Source organism: Micromys minutus, assembly GCF_963924665.1.
Source record: "Micromys minutus genome assembly, chromosome: X".
NCBI lineage: Eukaryota > Metazoa > Chordata > Mammalia > Rodentia > Muridae > Micromys > Micromys minutus.
In genome coordinates this window covers 80,751,757-80,769,709 of record NC_137970.1, presented here as the reverse complement: position 1 = coordinate 80,769,709, position 17,953 = coordinate 80,751,757, and the positions used below count along the sequence as shown (strand labels likewise).

Below are 17,953 nucleotides of genomic sequence, written 5' to 3'. Positions count from 1 at the left end.
GGAAGAGAAGTGTAAATCAGACAGTTTCAAATTGAGAAAATCTATCAGGACTAAGTCCATGTTTACCCTGAGCACTGCAAGGCAAGCCACCAATTCCTGGTTCTCCCAGAATTCTTTCCCTGAACCCTTTGTAAACAGCAGTTGCACCACCTGCTGGTTACTTAGGAAAGGAGTTGACAATCGTGATGCAAAACAATGATGTATAATTTTGGACCTTAACTATGAACAAGTAACACAGTGGCAAATCCATATAACAACCTCAAGGTTAACATGGATGATTAAACAAAACCAATTATAACGGCTTCAAAGCCAGTAGAAGCTGATAATGACTTGGATTTTTACATTCTGTGAGAAACTGGTAGGGAGTGTATAGCTTGTGTACAAAAATGATGATTCAATGTTAAATTTGTGAAATTCATTCTTTTTTTCTCACATAGCTTATACTTTATTCTCTTTTTTATTAGATACTCTGTATTTACATTTGAGATGTTATCCCTTTACCCCGCCCCACTCCCATTCCCCTCTTCCCCTCCAGTTGCCTTCATAAAGGTGAAATTAATTCTTCAGAGGAACACTTACAAGTCCAGGTGGTCCAGGTGGGCCAATATCCCCCTTTTGGCCCTGTCCGAGGCAATGGTATAGCATAGAATTAGTGACAATGCCATGACAGTATGGATTTCCTCAAGTAACATTTGGGTTCCAAAGACTCATAAGTCACTCATAAAATTATCAAATGCAAAGTATAACATGTGTTAATGAAATACTTGCTTAAGCCTACAAAGATCTTCGATCTAACCTTGGATATACAATCTTGATCAAAACGGTTATATGATCTTGATCAAAATGAATTAACCTCTCTAGTTTACTTAAAAGCTTAAGACACTAGGCAGGTTCCTAGCAGCAACATGCTTTGTCATTAAGGAAGAAGACAACATTGTCATAATGGAAGATGACATCATCCAGTTGTTATTTTTAAGGACCAAGACTTAAGACTAGATTTCTCTTTCATGATTCTGGTTCTAGGAAAATTACTACTCATCATAAGTTACTAATTGAGAAACAATCTCATTTAAATATTTGATTTTATTCCTTTATTCCAATTATGTCTTTTAGTCTAAACTAAAACATGGATCTAGTTTAGAGAGAAACTATCAGTAAAATATGTGACTTCTGAATCATTCAAGTTTGTTTTCATTTTTTCCAGTTTGATTTTCCTGCAAAGCAGTTAGAGAAGAGAGGACGTAAAGAACTAAATATTTTGTGTTGTGCTAAAAATAGGGTAACTGTGTGCTTTGCACATGATTTCAGAGTCAATTTTAAACTGAGTAACTAAATAAATGACCTCAGTCAGGCTGCATCAGTCCAATGGGAAGACTACAATGAATTACCCACAGATTAACAAACAATGATTACATACAGAATGAAAAATGTTTAGAGGTGAAATCCTAATTTTATAACTCCAAACTTTTCAAGAGAACCTCACTGGAATAGTGAACAATCCTCTTCTTAAAGGTTGAAGATATATGCTTGCAGCAAAGGCACTGATATTCTAATGTAAATGAAACCCCATGAATTTTCTCAGTCTGCACTATTATTTAGAGCAAAGCAAGAAAATTTAAAGGACAGGGCATACAAGGAAAGAATGGGTAAAGAAGGCATTCAGGAATACAAACATTAAGTAATCATGATGATTTTACTTATAATCTTGCCAGGGGCCCAGATTATGGTACTAAGAATAAAAAAGACACATCACAATACAGAAATTCTTACCTTTTCACCATCCCTTCCTCGTTCACCAGGGTAACCAGGATCACCAGGCAAACCCTTTAAAACAGAGGATGGAGTGATATTAGTAAACACGGCAAAGTTAGGAAGATGCCAAAAAATTCTGTCCTCCAACACAAGTGATGAGAACATAAGCTAAAGTAGTCCATCAACAGAAGAGAAGATACAGTCCATGAAAATAGTTATCTGATTTTCTACAATGATGCCATGAAACACATTTGATAAAGGAAAGGTTTTTTTTGTTTTGTTTTGTTTTTAAGAAAAAGGAAAGTATTTTCAACAAGTGGTTCTGGAAAACCTGGATATCAACATCAGCATCAGAAAAATGAAATTAGATTTCTCTCTCTCCCATTGTACAAAACCCACCTCCAAATGTACCACTTATCTTAATGCAAGATTTAATACTCTAAAGCTGCTAAAGCAAAAGAAAAAAAATAGCCCTCAACATATAAGTATAGGCAAAGTCATTCTGAATAGCACAGAAAATCTGACCAAGGCTTGATATGGTAGTTTGAATGATAATGCCCTAAGGTGCCTAGCTCCTGGTGCTGTTTGTGGAGGCCTAGGAGGAATTATGGTAATAAGGGGAAGCTCTGTGGATTCACATCCTTGCCCCATTCCTACTTTGTTCTCTCTGCTTCCTGCTTTCCATTCAAGAAGTGATTTTTCGTTCATTGGGGTCCCTGTATTCAGTCAAATGGTTAGCTGCAAGCATCCTCCTCTGTATCAGTATGGCTCTGGCAGAGCCTCTGAGGAGGCATCCATATCAGGTTCCTGCCACTAAGCACTACTTGGCATCATCAATAGTGTGTGGGTTTAGGACTGTCTGTGGGATATGATCTAGCTGGGCTGCCTTGTCAGGCCTCAGTGGGAGAGGAAGTACCTAGCTTCTTAGATACTTAAAATGCCAGGGTGGTGGATATCCAAAGCCACCTCACCTGATCAGAGGGGGCATGGGACAAGGATTGTGGGAAGGGTGGACCTGGAAGGAGGCAGTGAGTGGGATGTAATGTGAATAAGTAAAACATAAATTAATTAATTAATTAAAAAATACACAAAGAATTCAAAGGACTACATACCAAGAAAATACACAAACCAATTTGAAAATGGACTATAGAAGTAAAGAGAAAGTTCTCAAAAAGGAAAAAAACACAAACCAAAAGAACAAAAACAACAAAACAAAGCCCCCAGGGGCTGGAAAGGTGACTCAGTGATTAAGAGTACTTGTTGCTCTTGAAGGGGACCTATATTTCCTAGAATCAACATAGCAGCTCACAACCTTCCAGAACTCCTTAAGCAACACACACACACACACACACACACACACACACACACACACACAAACACAAGATGCACTCAGGCAAACAAATCAAATTAGCAAACAAACAAATAAATAAATAATGGATCTAAAATAAAGGAAAATAAACATACAAATAGGCAAATGTCAAAACACCTTAGCCATTAGGGGAATTCAGTTTAAAATAACTCCAGCATCACTCATAAGGAATATTAGTAACAACAAATGCTAATGCGAATGTTGAAGAAAGAGAACTCTTCTCTATTGTTGGTAGGAATGTAACCTAGTGTAGCAACTTTCAAAAACTAGCATATGGCTCAGCTATATCCCTCCGAGGCATGGAAGACTTTACATCTTTCTACAGAGATATGTGCACATCCATGTTCATTGCTGCTCTACTCAGAATACTTAGAAAATGGAGGCAGCCTAGATTACCAACTACTGATGAATGAAATTATAAAATGTGTAGAGAAATGGATGAAATTGAAAAAACATATATTATTGACAGTGAGAAAATCCAGCTCCCATACTAAAAATGTTATATGTTCTGCCGTGTGAGGAACCTGCCCTCCAATCATTATTATGCATGTCCCATGCCATGCATACCTGTGCAAAGCAGGAAATAAGAAAAGAAATGGGGGCGAGAAGAGGTTACCTTAAAGGATGAGGGGGAACAATAATAGACCCTAGGTAAAAAGAAGTAAAGAAGGGGTGTACTGTGTGTGCAAAGGTTTAGGCAGGGATGGAGAAGCAAGATTAGAAAAATGAGGATGTGTGCGAGGAAAACATATAACCAGGACAAAGGGAATGTAAAGAAACCACTTGGAAAGAAAGGTATTTCCATTTCTGTGATAGCAGCCTGGGGTGTAACCAATTACCCTCTGAATGTATTCAAGACCCACTCAGTGTGAGGGAGGTGGGAAGAGGGGAACAAAATATCCAGTAGTATGAACCTAGCTAACAACTTAGGTCTGAAGAGGAAGTAGGCCCTTGCAGAGTGTGTTTCTGATGGTTAACTTAGCAGTCCTAGGAGCAACTGGTTTCTAAGTACCTCTGTTCCTATCCCTAGACACAAGGATCCCCACCCTTAATCAGACAAATCCCTTATTACATCGAACAGTGGTGAATGCACACACTCACAGCTGCCCAAGATACAGACTGTAAGTGACAGCTGTGGGCCCAACTATAAATTGGTCACTTACTTAGACCACTTGTTCTAAGGCTTAAGGAATATTATGGGGATGAGGAGATAGGAAGTATGCTAAGAGGTAAAGGATAGGGGAAGGGCTATTGAGTGCCATACTCTTAATTCTAAAATTGTAATCACTAACCCTCTTCAGCAGCAACTGACAGTGCTGGAACCATATATGACAAACCCTATCAACAATCAGTCAAGAAGAGAAGAGGACCTCATGGGGCCCCATTCTGTCTCTGAACTATTGACTTTGAATAGATTCTGCAAGAGGACAAATCACTCTCTTTAGTTATGGCCTCCTCTCTTGAACCCATCACTATCCAACATATAGCTCCGAACTCAATGTTACCAGTGGCCTAGATTAATCTTTCTGAGCCATCAAACTAAATGAATATATATGAACATGATAGAAAGATTTGTGTGGAGGTTGGGAAGAATAAGGCAAGAGTGGCCAGTATATGAGTGATGCATAGGTGCATATATAAAATGGTAAATAACAAGGAGGAGGGAGAGGAGACGAGGACGACTACAACAATGATGACAACAGTGAAGAAAAAAGAGGAGGAGGAGGAGGGGGAGGAGGAGGGGGGAATTATAATGTGACCAGCCAATCTTTGCTTCTTCCACCATGCTTTCCTTGACTACTACATGTGTTCCCCACCATGGTGGACTGTATGGTTCTATAGCCAAATAAACCCTGTTCATGTTTAAGATGGTTTTGTCAGTGTATATCATTACAGCAACTAAAAAGATTCTAAGACAATAATTAAAGCACACTTCATTATATCTGCCTTAAAACTAGAGACATTCCAAATTTGTATTTAGAATGGTGATGATAATTTCCATTCATCTAAACTATTTTTAAATTCCATACTGTGTGCCCCTTGCTTTTCTACCACCACCTACAAATAGTGCAAATACTACCAATGATTTTTGTTAAAGGAAAGGATGATTGCTACTCACTGGGCTTCCCGGTTGACCAGTCTCTCCATCTTTGCCTGGTTTACCCTGTAGGATACAAAGTAATGATGCAACAAGAACAACAATTTGTTAGTTTGGAAATAGGAGATGAAAGAGTATAGCAACCATTAGCCCTGCCTTGAACTATATAAATAGACCTTTAAAGTGCTCTTTTTAAATTTATTTATTTTTTCTTTTTTGGCTTTTTGAAACAGGGTTTCCCCATAAATCCCTGGCTGTTCTAGAACTTATTCTGTAGATAAGGTCAGCCTTGGACTCAGAGATATCATCCCACCTCTGCCTCTTGAGCTCTGGGATTAAAGAAGAGCACGACAACTGCTTGGCTGAATAGACTTTTTAAATGACAGTTTTTACTATAAGTTATATCTGTAGTGCTATTTTCAGGCAATGCCATTAGGAACTAGAGAGAATCTTGCACATGAGCATATTTAGACTTTTTATAAGCACCACTGATGATCATAACACTTACTCTTTTGCCTGGCTCTCCTGGCTCACCCTTTTCACCTTTCACACCACCAGGTGGACCCTGCATAAAACCAGTATTCACAATGGTTCATAAAACATTGTGTATAAATGTCAGATCACATTAAATGATGCTAAAGAGTTTTAGAATACTTACAGGAGGACCAGGTATTCCTGGAAGTCCAGGAGGCCCTCTATCACCAGGAACTCCCTATGCAGGTATGAGGAAAATGAAAGCACATTAATACTATAATATGCACTCTCCCTATCCTAGAGATAACCATAAACAGGTTCAAGAATGTTAATTTTAAGTTCATCTGCTATTAACGGCACAATGATATACTGACAAGCTTATTTTTTAAATGTCATTGTCCAAAGTCTTTGTTATTTAAAGAATACCCTCATTTAAGAGTACATGTCTACATATAGTGCCTTTTATAAGAGCAAGGTCGATCAGTTTTAAATTTTTCATATTTTTTAAAAAATTGAATAAGGAGTTATAATTGACAAAAATGACCATATTAAGAATGTACAAGGTAATATCTCAATATATCTACACATCATGAAATGATTACCCCAATCAAGCTAATTAACATATCCATAGAACAGTCTTTATCCAATTCCCCACCCTGAGGGCTCACCTGATCTCCTTTCTGAAATTCTATATCAATTGGTCTTTTCTGTTCACTGATCTGCCCAGGTGGACCAGGTGGGCCCTGAAGACCTTGTTCACCCTATTTACACAACAAAGATGCAGTGGTTATTCATAGTCTACCACAGGTAATAATATAATTGGTAAACTATGTCTACCGTAAGAAACAGGGGAAGAAAAAAAAGAGTACAGTTGAGTGTGAAAGGAGAGGCATGGAGGCTGGATGACAAACTTTTGATTACTCACCTTTTCGCCTTTGGGTCCCTGGAAATTTAAGCCCATATTCCCCTGAGGAGAGAAGTTTCAGTTTAAAGTCTCATTAACAATCAAAAAAAAAAAAAACAAAAACAAAAAACAAAAAACTAATCAACAGGAAGTAAATGTTGTGAAGAGAAAGAACATTACCTTTGGTCCTGGTGGGCCTGGTGGGCCAGGAGGGCCCTTATAAGACACAGAAAGGAGATAAAACATTTTAGTAAGACGTTTCTTTAAAACAATATGCTTTTTAAAAAAATTATGACAACTGAAAGGGATCTTCAAACTATTTTTAATACTGGGGATATAGCTCAGAGATAAAGCAGCCCTGTGCTAAAGTGAGGTACCAAACCAATCCTATTATTTTCCCTCCTGATTGTATTTTTGTTAGAGGCACACGGTTCAGTTGAATAAAACGACCTAGACAAATGTAGAAACTTCTGGTGACAGGATGAGAATTGACAGGAGCAGAAAGTTAGGATCAATATATGAGAGGATAGGTAGCACAAGTACCAGAACCAAAGAAGTTCATTTCAATGAACATGTATTTTTTTATCAGAATTATGGGAACCAGTGAAGGTGGTTTTTAAAAAGCACATGCTCAATTTTAAGCCAGCTTTGTTGTATGAAATTGTGTTTGTGTTTCTGATCTGGGTCCTGCATATTGCAATACCTACCTAACAGACAAGATGTGCCCACTGGCACAATAGTGCCATGATTGTTATTGGGTATCTAATCTTATTCTGATTGACATGTCAAACCTCATATTGCAACCCTGGTCAAAAGTCCAAAGCTCTGGAGGTTTTGAACACAATGATAGAACCTTATTGGTACTTTGCTAAACGGTCATTCTGTCTATACGCCTTTTAGATATTTATTTTTATACTCATAGTGGGCTGTTTTGAACTTTGGTTAGAAGTGCTCCTTTTTGTAATAGGGTGTAACTAATGGGAGACATGCATAACTAGTCAAAGTGCTGAAAATAAGAGACTAAGTGCTCAGCCCTATACTGAATTCTCCCTCCCAAGGCCCAGAGAAAGAGAAAGTAGAAAGATTCTAAGATCTTGAAGATGAGAAGTAGTGCTGTAAACAGTTGCCTTCTAAACATGACATGACTGTTGCACTCTTGATCTCACAGAAACTAGGGTTACCTACAGAAGACAATCACAAAATCATGCTAGCAAAACTCTCAGTATAGATAGGGTAGATGACCTAGGTAGATTTATTTAAGGCGAAACGTGATTGGACATGAGAGATAAGCGGGGAAAGGTCAAGGAGCAGAAGTGGAGGCAGAAGGCAGAGAGGAGATTGGAGAGGAATCAAAATGGAGCTCGAGAAGGAGGATCTAGTTCCAGGTGGCCATAACTGGCGAAAGGTAAATATGTATATTTTTAAGGGTTTGTGTAGGTCATTTTATCTCAAACAGAAGGGCAGTTTGTATCTTTGTCCATTGGATGTAACCTTATTATGTAGACGGTTTGTGGATTGAGAATTTAGTATATAAACCTACTTGAAAGGATTTGATGTCATGTTTGTGCTAGGCGGTGGAAGAAAGATACATGCCAGAATGGGGCAGTCATATCCACCCTGGACGGAAGCAACAGGGCAGACTGAGTGAATCGCCTGGGAAGGAAAGCATGTGAGGAGTGGGGCTTGTGGACCATGTGATAGAGTCTGTGCACGTGGCTCCACACTACCGCGGATCCTCGGGGTGTGACAGTGGGGGCCGATAAAAGGTTAAGCCATCTTTTTAATATCTGCTGCAACAGACCTCCAGGCTCCTCTTCTCACTTAGGAGCTATCAGCAGTCATCAGTTACTAGGGAAGGGGCAATCACCCTTTATTGAGGATGTGGCCACTCTTAGGATCTCCTTGCTCCAGTGGATGGCCTCACACCCATTTTCATACACAGCAGTAAGTAGATTTCATTGGTTAATTTTAAAAAACGAAGCTGGGAGGGGAAATGTTGACAGGCATATGGGAAGTTAGAGGTGAGCAACAGGGGATAAAAATGATCATATTTTATTGTGTATAAGTATGAAATTCTTAAGAATAGAGACCATGCTTTTAAAATATTAAATAGGCATTTGTCTGCCTATGTATATAGTGCTTTTAATATCAACAATCTCTCTTTACTTACATATGATACCTCAGTGTCATTTCTAAGACTTTGCTTCTTCTGTCAAATATGGGTAAATTGAAGGAATATTCAGAAATGTAGAGTGAATCAGCTAATGAGTTTACAAGGGTTAAAGACATTCAGGGTTTAATAACAGACCCAGATAACATCAATATTGTAACAGCAGAACTATGAAAAAGTGCCATGGCCCAAAATGCCCTGGTTGAAGGATATTTACAATTACATCAAACTAATAGGGGTGGGGGAAAGGTTAAGCCTTTCCTAAGCAGTTTCAGTAGGCTATTCTAGAATGTAACACACATTATTTTCCCTATCTAAGAGTAAGAACCAATTGTCACAAACAAAAGTGCATTATCCATACAAGCATAATGAAAATTGTGACTGAATACATAGTATATGAGACACAAAAAGGCATATAAAAAATTACTTTGATGGGAATATAATCTTGTCTTTTTTAAGAGGATGGCAGCAAGGATCTAACTCTAATCATGACTACAATGAAATCTAAGTATTACAGTAATATTTATCATTTTTAGATTTCTGTACTGGACAAAGCAGGGCTTCATATGTCCTAAGCAAGCATCTATCATTGAGCTATATGCTCATCTCATATTTCATGTATTTACTTTATGTGTGTATTTTTTCACTTTTATGTAAATATAGGGGCTTTACTTGCTTAGAATGGACTTTTGCCATAACAGAGCCATCATTAAATAACAAAATTAAAGCCACAAATATTGAAATCAAGTTAACTTTCAAGTAATATAATCAGTAATCATATCTATGAATCAGAAAGCAAAGCGGCAAAATACAATTACAGAAACTTACCACTAAACCTGGTGGTCCTGGAGGACCACTTGGCCCTGATACACCCTTGGGACCAGGTGGACCCTGTTACAAATGGAATAAAGAAAAAGATGAAAAACAAAACCCCTTAAGCTCAACCCCTTACCTCATTTCATGAAGAAACAAATGTGTGCAATTAGGTTATTTTTATAAGTCTATATTACTGCAATATTATCAGAACTCAAAATTTGAACAAATAGAAGGGCTAAGTAGCTTATATGGTAACTGAATAAGAGAGATTGGGTATGGCTTTCAGCAAGGTTATGTTATACAATGATAGACAAAAACATGATAAATGCATAATAAAAAAGAAAGCATGAACTATAGCAAAACAATACAGAATAAACCTTAACTAACCAAGGAGAGCAGGTATGTTGCATAAAATTAGATGACTATCACCTATTGTAAAGGAAAACTAATACATTTATCTTAAATATTCATAAGTTATATGAACAATGAAGGACAAGAATGAACGAACTTAAGAGAGTATGACTAGTAGTGTCAGGTAAAGAATAAAAAATGAACAAATGAAAAAAATCCCAACATTGTATCTTGGAGATCAAATAGCAAAACCTCCTGATTTGTATTTTTGGTAAAGGGATTGATTCTCATACACTATAATGGACTTCCATGTCTATAAATACTCAAAAGCCATTACTATCTCTGTATATTATCTATAAGCTAACATAATCATTTTGTAAAATTACATTTGATGTTTACCATGCACAAATTGCATTCCTTCAACCTTCAAAGTATGCTCAGATGTCATGCATATTTTATACTGTTACAAATGGCATTTTAATATCTTAAAAGAGAGATCGATTGTTTTTATTGTGAAAAAGACATTTAGGCAGACTCTGCCACTACCTGTAGCATAAGAAGAATGTAGAAAGTTATTTTTGATGCAAACCTCTGTTGCCACATACACATGTACCCACAGACACTGGATACATATATTTAAAAAGGCAAATATACCTTGGGAAAACATTCACTTTGTAACAGAAGGAATGTGTTGAGATCTTAAGCACTTCAGATGATAAATTTGCATAACTAAAACAGCAAGAGCAAGTATAGAAGGTTCAGGACTTGTATGATCCTCTGTTTTAATCATCTAATAATATAAAAAAAAAAAAAACTCCATATGCTTACTTGTATTCCAGGAGGACCTGGGTACCCTTGATTACCCTTTGGTCCTGGCAGTGATGACATGATTATCCTGCCTGGTTCCCCCTAAAAGAAACCAACAATATAAGTTATAATCATTATTATAAATGAGCAACAGCAAGAAGGTAAAAAAATATTCTGAGAGCTCATTTTAATACATAAATACAGTGAAAGATTAAGCACACTGGTAATTTCATGAACAAATTTACCTTTGAAATGTAAATTAAGAAGTATCCATGGTATACCAAAGTACACTAGATTTATTAGGAGTTTGTGGCACTTTCGGTTATTCATTAATTAAAAATATGCATGTGATATAAAGTATTTGTGGAGCATTGTGTTAGTCTCTGGACACTTAGTAATAAAGAAGTAGACTCTCTTTTTCTCCTGAGGCTAAAAACATAATGGAGAAACATAAAACATGGGAAGTAAACAAGATGGTAGTATGTGATGTAACAGTCTATAAAGTAAAGCAGAATGGCACAGTGAATGATAAACAAGTAATACAGAAAGTTAACTAGGCAGTCATATTAGAGCAATGTGAAAAGAGTATGTAAGTCGAAGGCTGAAGAATCAGCATAATTTCTCACAGGTGAATAAAGCTGCACTAGCTCAGTGGTAGAGTACTTATCTAGCATGCATGAAGTCTGCCATTAAAAAGGTAATAGAAAATTTAAATTCTCAAATGAGCTAAATTCAGACGAGTGGTACTAGTGATCAAAGAAAAGCAATGTCTTATGACAAGGCTGTGGCTACAACAATGACCAACATGATAAGATATGCTCATGGGTAAGTGGCATTGGTGTTATAGATGTACCCAACTGCTCTGTGATTCATTTAAGGCCCACTTCACAGGAGAAATTCATGACTGGTAGTGTAAGTCTGTCCAAGAACCCATTGCTAGGAAATTCCTTGACTTCAGGGTATATATTTAGTACCATAGTTTCAAATTTCCCTCTAAATTCATATCTTTCTACACATTAGATATTATCAGTTCAACCTTTAGATCTCATGAGAGAAGTGTCTTTATGTGATTGACAAAAATGCAAAAACACAAAACTGGTCAAAGTACAGAGAATCAGTGTCAGTGGTATGCTCAGTCAGAATGGGGACATTGTGTCATATTCCTTCTCCCAAGATTTAGTGAACTTCATGGAAAAGGGGGCATAAAAATTATACGTGCTAGAGGTTACATAGGACTGGGGGAAAATCATGTGTTTAAGACATAATGAAATTCACAGTAGCTGTGTTTGCCTTCACAAGGCATGTACAAGAATATTTGTACATGCCTCGAGACCCTATCCACTAGATGAGAAGTTAGTGACAAGAGATGGTGCCCAGATGATGGAGGGTCAATTCTCTTTAAGGGTATGTATGGCTTATGACAGGATGATCATGCTTTTGTGGGTGGACTTACACCCATGAGACTATGGACAGCAAAAACTGAATTCGGTGGGCTGTGATAAAAGGGAGGAAATGGAGGGCGGGAGGGTGAGATGGACCCGGAAGAGTGGAGGCTAGACAGAATCAAGATATGTTGAATATACATGTTTCTAAAAATTAATAAATGTATAATTTTAAAGTAATGTAGTATATAGTGTCACAAACTATATATAAATATAAATAGATATACATATACATGTATATGTGGGTATTCAATGGATTGGGCATATTCATTAGAAGATTAACTTCTGACATGTTAATCTGAGCATCTGGGAGATATTTGAGCAGAATATTTTTTTAAAAAAACGGAGGAACATATAAATATTGAACTCAGAAAAAAATCTAATTTGAAGTTTTAAATGTAGATGGCCAGTAACTACACAGTCACCAATAAATACATCGAACATCATTAATATTGCTAGGCATAGAAGAAAAGCAAGAGTCAGGTTTGTGTCATTATGGCTGCTGGATAGAGCAGAATAAACTTGTACCGGAGAGTAAAGAACTATTATGTTCAGAAGAAATACTAGTAGACTACAGTATTGCAGGACCTAGGATAAACCAAGGATAAAGAACACATATGGGGGGACCAGCATTCAGCCCTATCAAAATACAATCAGATGATAAAGCAGAAGTTCATGAGGAAAGAGAGATTTGAACACAACACACAGATTTTTTCAAGAATTATAATATATAAAATTATACTGCTTAGAGTTTATTCTTCATATGTATCCACTGGGAGGCAGAACTTATACTTACTATTCTATGCAGTTGTAGACATTCTACACATTTACTCAAACTGCTTATCTTCTTAGCATGTGATGCTTACCTTCATACCTGGGATCCCAGGTGGTCCCTATTATCAAAAGAAAGAAGGATATTTTATGCAAATTGGACAGGCATAAACAAAAGAACATAACATGTACATATGAATATAACATAAAAGAGAAGAATATGAGTAAATTTTATAGGGTCATTTCAGAATGTTTTGTATTATACGATTTTATAGATAAAATTTATATTAGCCATCACAGCTTTAATCAGCAGGAAGCCTTTTTGCCATTTCCCTAGTGTGCTACCTTAAATCTGTGACACTGTTCCATTTGAGTGAACTCTGTATTCACATCTTTTCTGTTTTGTTACTTCTTGAGTTCATTTTATTCCTGAAATTTAGAACTTACTGGAGGACCTTGTAAACCAGGAAAGCCTGGACTGCCTGGAAATCCACGTTCTCCCTGGGAGTTACAAAGGAAGAGTGTAGAGAAAGAAGAAACAGTGAACAATTGTATGACAAATAAGGGTTTTATTTAAAACATACAAGATCATCAAAATGTTCTTAGCATCTACATTCTAGTCACTTCAGAATCAACTATCTATAGCAATTCAGCAAAACATTTTTATTCCTACTCACCGCTGTCATATTCTTTTTAAAAATCTATTTTGAGACCATCACACCATAGATTTCTGATAATCATCACATTTAATTGTTAATCGTTTGCTGCAATTTTCTAACCATGTGCTATACAAATTCTTATTTCAAACTTACCATTTCACTTTCCTCTTATTGTAAACTATTTCAAATTATTTTTTGCAAAAACAAAAGGATGACAAGGAACAGGCTATTAGTAGCTCCAAGAAGACAGTAATAACAGTTCTAGAAATTGCAGATCATTAGATTTCTTAGGTACCCATTTTTTTCATAGTAGCAACACAGACATTTATTTGGAAAACAACAGGTAAAATTGAGATAGTAGAACATTAAGGCAAATTCTTTTCAAATGCCTATATATGCTATAGCAGTTCTAGAAACAAACCTGTCAGGGTTTTAAAAGGGCAAAATTACAACCCCTCTGTGCTTTTGAGTCATTTGTTCAATGGCCTTCTCTTCATCACCTTTTATACATAGAAAAAGTAGGCCCAAAGAAAAAAAAAGTATGCTGCACTTCAGGTTTAGAAGACCTTAGAAAAAGAAGCTATACATTGTGGATGCAACATTAGGATTCATATTTTAAATACCTAGTGTGACGTGTAAGAAAATTCTAATTGGAAAGTGTGTACAATAAAATCACTTAATTTATATAAAACTATTAAATAAATGACACCCTAAATCATTAATTAATTGTTAGATATATGAAAGGGCCATTTTGTGGGAAAAAGATCTCTTTCATCAAAAATATATTTACATATGCTTTTGGTTGCCCTATTTAAAACATTGAATGCTAGTCTTTTTTGTCACATAAGGCATGCTGGCAAAACATATATACATGCACGGGTACCAAACACACACACACACACACACACACACACACACCTAAAAGAAAAGAAACAAAGTAAAATATAGCTATGTCACCAGAGTAGGAGCAAAAGGGTTCACTTTCTTGTGAAATGTGTTATACAAATTATCTTTGACCCAGTCATCAAAAATTGCCTGAGCTAGAATTGAGAACATAAATAAATTCCTCAAATCTGGATATTGCGATACAAATCTACACATAAAAATCATAATTGTTGTGGCTGGCATGGTGCACATTTAGTCCCAGAACTGGGAGGTAGAGGCTAGTAGATTTCTGAGTTCAAGGCTAGCCAGAGTTACATAGTGAGAATCTGGGTTAAGAAAAAACAATTATTGTTGTTGGCAGGGGTTACAGAGATCTGGGAAGTCCTGGATCTAAAAGTATTGTGTTGATTTTATGTATGTTTTAAAAATTCTCAGAAAGCATGTTCATTGTATTTCAAGAAGTTAAAGTATATACCCTCATGTAAAAATCTAGGATATGACATTAATTTAAAAATATAAGGTAGATCTAGGTTTTTAGAGTCTTATGCAGAAAAAATAAAATGCTGAGAGGATAAACATAAAGTAATGATGCATTTACTTAAGAAAAGAAAAACAGCAAGGAATTAGAGAGATGCTACAAAATATATTTTACACATTTTTCTCGTTCTATTGTTGTATATCAATGTTAAATTGATGACTCCAAACAAGAAAAGTGACATTATCCAAAGCTTTGGATTTTTTAAAATTGTTAAATGCATCATTTTTGTTGATGAAAAACTTGTAGTTTTCACAGTGATAATTGAGGAAGTTAAAAAAAATAAAGCATGGATCAAATTACTGACGTGGTTCAGTAGATAAAGGTTGCCAAAGTGCAGACAATCTGAATTTGATACCCATATCACACACAGCGGAAAGAGACAAACACCCACCCACAAGCTGTTCTTTGAACTCCATGTGTGTTCTGTGGTATACATGGGCTCCTTCCTCCATGGCATCAATAACATACAACATTTTTTTAAGCTTAAAACACAAAGTATTCAAAAATTTAAATAGCACCTATTTTTAAAAACACAATTAGTAAGCTATTACTAAATATTACTCATAACAACTTCTATAGTATGTGAAATGCATAAATCCTAATTCACTTTTAATATTCTTAATACTCTACACAAAGAATTTTTAAAAAACAACCTCTATCCCAGCATACTATCCTCACTTGTTAGACAGGCTTAAATAAATTACTGAAATTTAACATATTGAAAATGCTGTGTTAGACACAAAACTACTCCATTTGTTTTTAGACTTTGATCAACAATCTGTTCACAATTAAGTTCAGAAAGCCTCACCTTGGTTCCATTGCATCCCGGGATACCTTGTGGTCCTGGAGCCCCATCGTGGCCTGGCATCCCCTTTGAAAAGGCGTATAACACACTTATAATATTTCTTAGATTACTTCTTGGGGAATTTAAAAATAATTAAAACCATACTTACAGGAAGACCTGGTGTCCCTGGAAATCCAGGAAGTCCAGGAGGACCCTATAATAGTAAAGAAATTCCTTGATCCAATGACAAGACTAACACAAAATGTGCCTCACTGTCACCAATCACTGTCAGTTTAATAACTGGAAAAACTCTTTCACAGAGTTGTCTTTAACATTCCTTTTACAGAAAACTAGAAACTCCTGTTTGTAAGCAAGTTTTCTTCATTACAGCAAGCAAAGCAGTAGATGAAATTTCGGTCTTTACAGATAAAATTCTTTCAGGTTTGTGAATAATGAATTTACTAGGGTATGAGAGGGCAACAAATGGATCTCCCTCTGAGGATACTAATGTAAGTAACCTCAAGCATCTTTCAATTAAATCTCCCTGTCTGGATCGGTAAAATACAACTTGACAATTATCTCTGTTGGTGAGGATATAGGAAAACTGGTACAACTGTCTGTGGTGAGAACACAGACTCAAATGTTATGGCAGGGAATTTGGAACTATCTGCCAAAACTGAAAACATAAGATATCCTTTAATATAGCAATTCACTTCCATGCATTCATCCCAGAGGACACTACAAATTATAAAACCCAATAAGAACTCCCAATATTCTATTTTAGGGTTATGACTGCAGCACTATTGCAGCAAGCCTAGCGGGCGAAAAGAAGAGCAGGAGCTGCTTCTGAAAGATTGTATGCCAGAAAGCAAGGACATCTCAGTGATCAATGACTTCTGTAAAAGTGACAATGGGCAAGAGGCCAACATGAAAAGATTCCAGCAGATTAAAGGTAGTAAAAAATGGTTTCAAACAACTAATGCATTTGGTGTTGCATACCTTTAATACCAGCACGGCCAGTGGGTATAAGTCTAGACAGGTCCACATAGTAAGACCTTATCTCAAAAATGTAATAGCTGCAATTGATTGAAACTTTACATTACTTGTATTTGTAAGTTTTAAAAAGTCAAAATCTTTCCTTGATCACTACTTTAAGTTTTTATACTTATCCATTAGTTTATTAAAATTGCACAGGTCTGCACCCTTTGACACAGAACTACACATGAATAATGACTCTTAATGGGAAATCTTTCTCAAGATGATCCCCAGGAATGAGTCTCCATATTTGATTATCCAATAACAAGTGGTCATCCTTGAAATCATATACATATAAGCAATAGTAAATGGACCTATCATTATATATATATATATATATATATATATATATATATATATATATATATATATATAAACACGCATGTGGATATGTGTCTGTGGACAACAATAATTAGTTTAGTTTTTCTTGTTCTCTCATGCCATTTAACTTGGTTTTATCTGTTAACAACAACGAAGCATTTGCCATACACTGAATATTGCTTACTCTGATTCCTTTTGGTCCCGGTGGCCCTGGAATTCCATCATCACCCTAAAAAACACAATATATTTAGTTCCTTTTTACTTCAAATCAGCCATCCAATAATTAATTTTCTATTAGCTATTCTGAATAATTTTTGTAAAATTTTCTGAAAGTTAGTATTAATTTCATATACCAAAAGAACATGTGTAAGTATGTACTCACTAATAAGTAGATATTATCCAAAAAAAGTACAGAATACCCAAGATATGGTCCACAGAAATCAAAAAGGTTCCTGTCTGAAAGAACCGCAGAGACAGAAATGGAGAAAAGTGTGAGGAAAAGAAGGTCTAGCGACAGGCCTGAAATGGGATCCAGCTCAAGGGGAGACCCCAAGGCCTGACACCATTACTGAGGCTATGGAGTGCTCACAAAAAGGGACCTATCATGACTGCCCTCTGAAAGACCATAGAAGCAGCTGAAAGAGTAAATGTACAATACAAGAGAAAAGGATTAAAACCAGTTGTGAATTTCACAAAAATAGTTAAATATGTATAAAAAAGAAATTCTGTGTTCTTAAATAAAGGTATACAATTCAAACAAACCTACACCAGTTTGGT

At 36.1% G+C, this 17,953-nt stretch overlaps 1 protein-coding gene across 2 annotated transcripts in view; it reads right to left on the bottom strand.

Annotated features, from left to right (window-relative positions):
• Positions 1-17,953, bottom strand: part of COL4A5 (collagen type IV alpha 5 chain) — a gene marked incomplete at both ends in the record, with an annotated part of 196,303 nt that overhangs the window by 90,925 nt on the left and 87,425 nt on the right. For both annotated transcript variants that reach the window (XM_080910484.1, XM_080910485.1), the window contains 15 exons: positions 580-621; positions 1,771-1,824; positions 5,241-5,285; positions 5,728-5,784; positions 5,878-5,931; positions 6,362-6,454; positions 6,619-6,660; positions 6,778-6,813; positions 9,596-9,658; positions 10,763-10,843; positions 13,050-13,076; positions 13,402-13,455; positions 15,845-15,907; positions 15,990-16,034; positions 17,361-17,405. In XM_080910484.1, the coding sequence (XP_080766610.1) occupies positions 580-621; positions 1,771-1,824; positions 5,241-5,285; positions 5,728-5,784; positions 5,878-5,931; positions 6,362-6,454; positions 6,619-6,660; positions 6,778-6,813; positions 9,596-9,658; positions 10,763-10,843; positions 13,050-13,076; positions 13,402-13,455; positions 15,845-15,907; positions 15,990-16,034; positions 17,361-17,405 (801 nt within the window). The remainder of the gene's footprint in view (positions 1-579; positions 622-1,770; positions 1,825-5,240; positions 5,286-5,727; positions 5,785-5,877; positions 5,932-6,361; positions 6,455-6,618; positions 6,661-6,777; positions 6,814-9,595; positions 9,659-10,762; positions 10,844-13,049; positions 13,077-13,401; positions 13,456-15,844; positions 15,908-15,989; positions 16,035-17,360; positions 17,406-17,953) is intronic.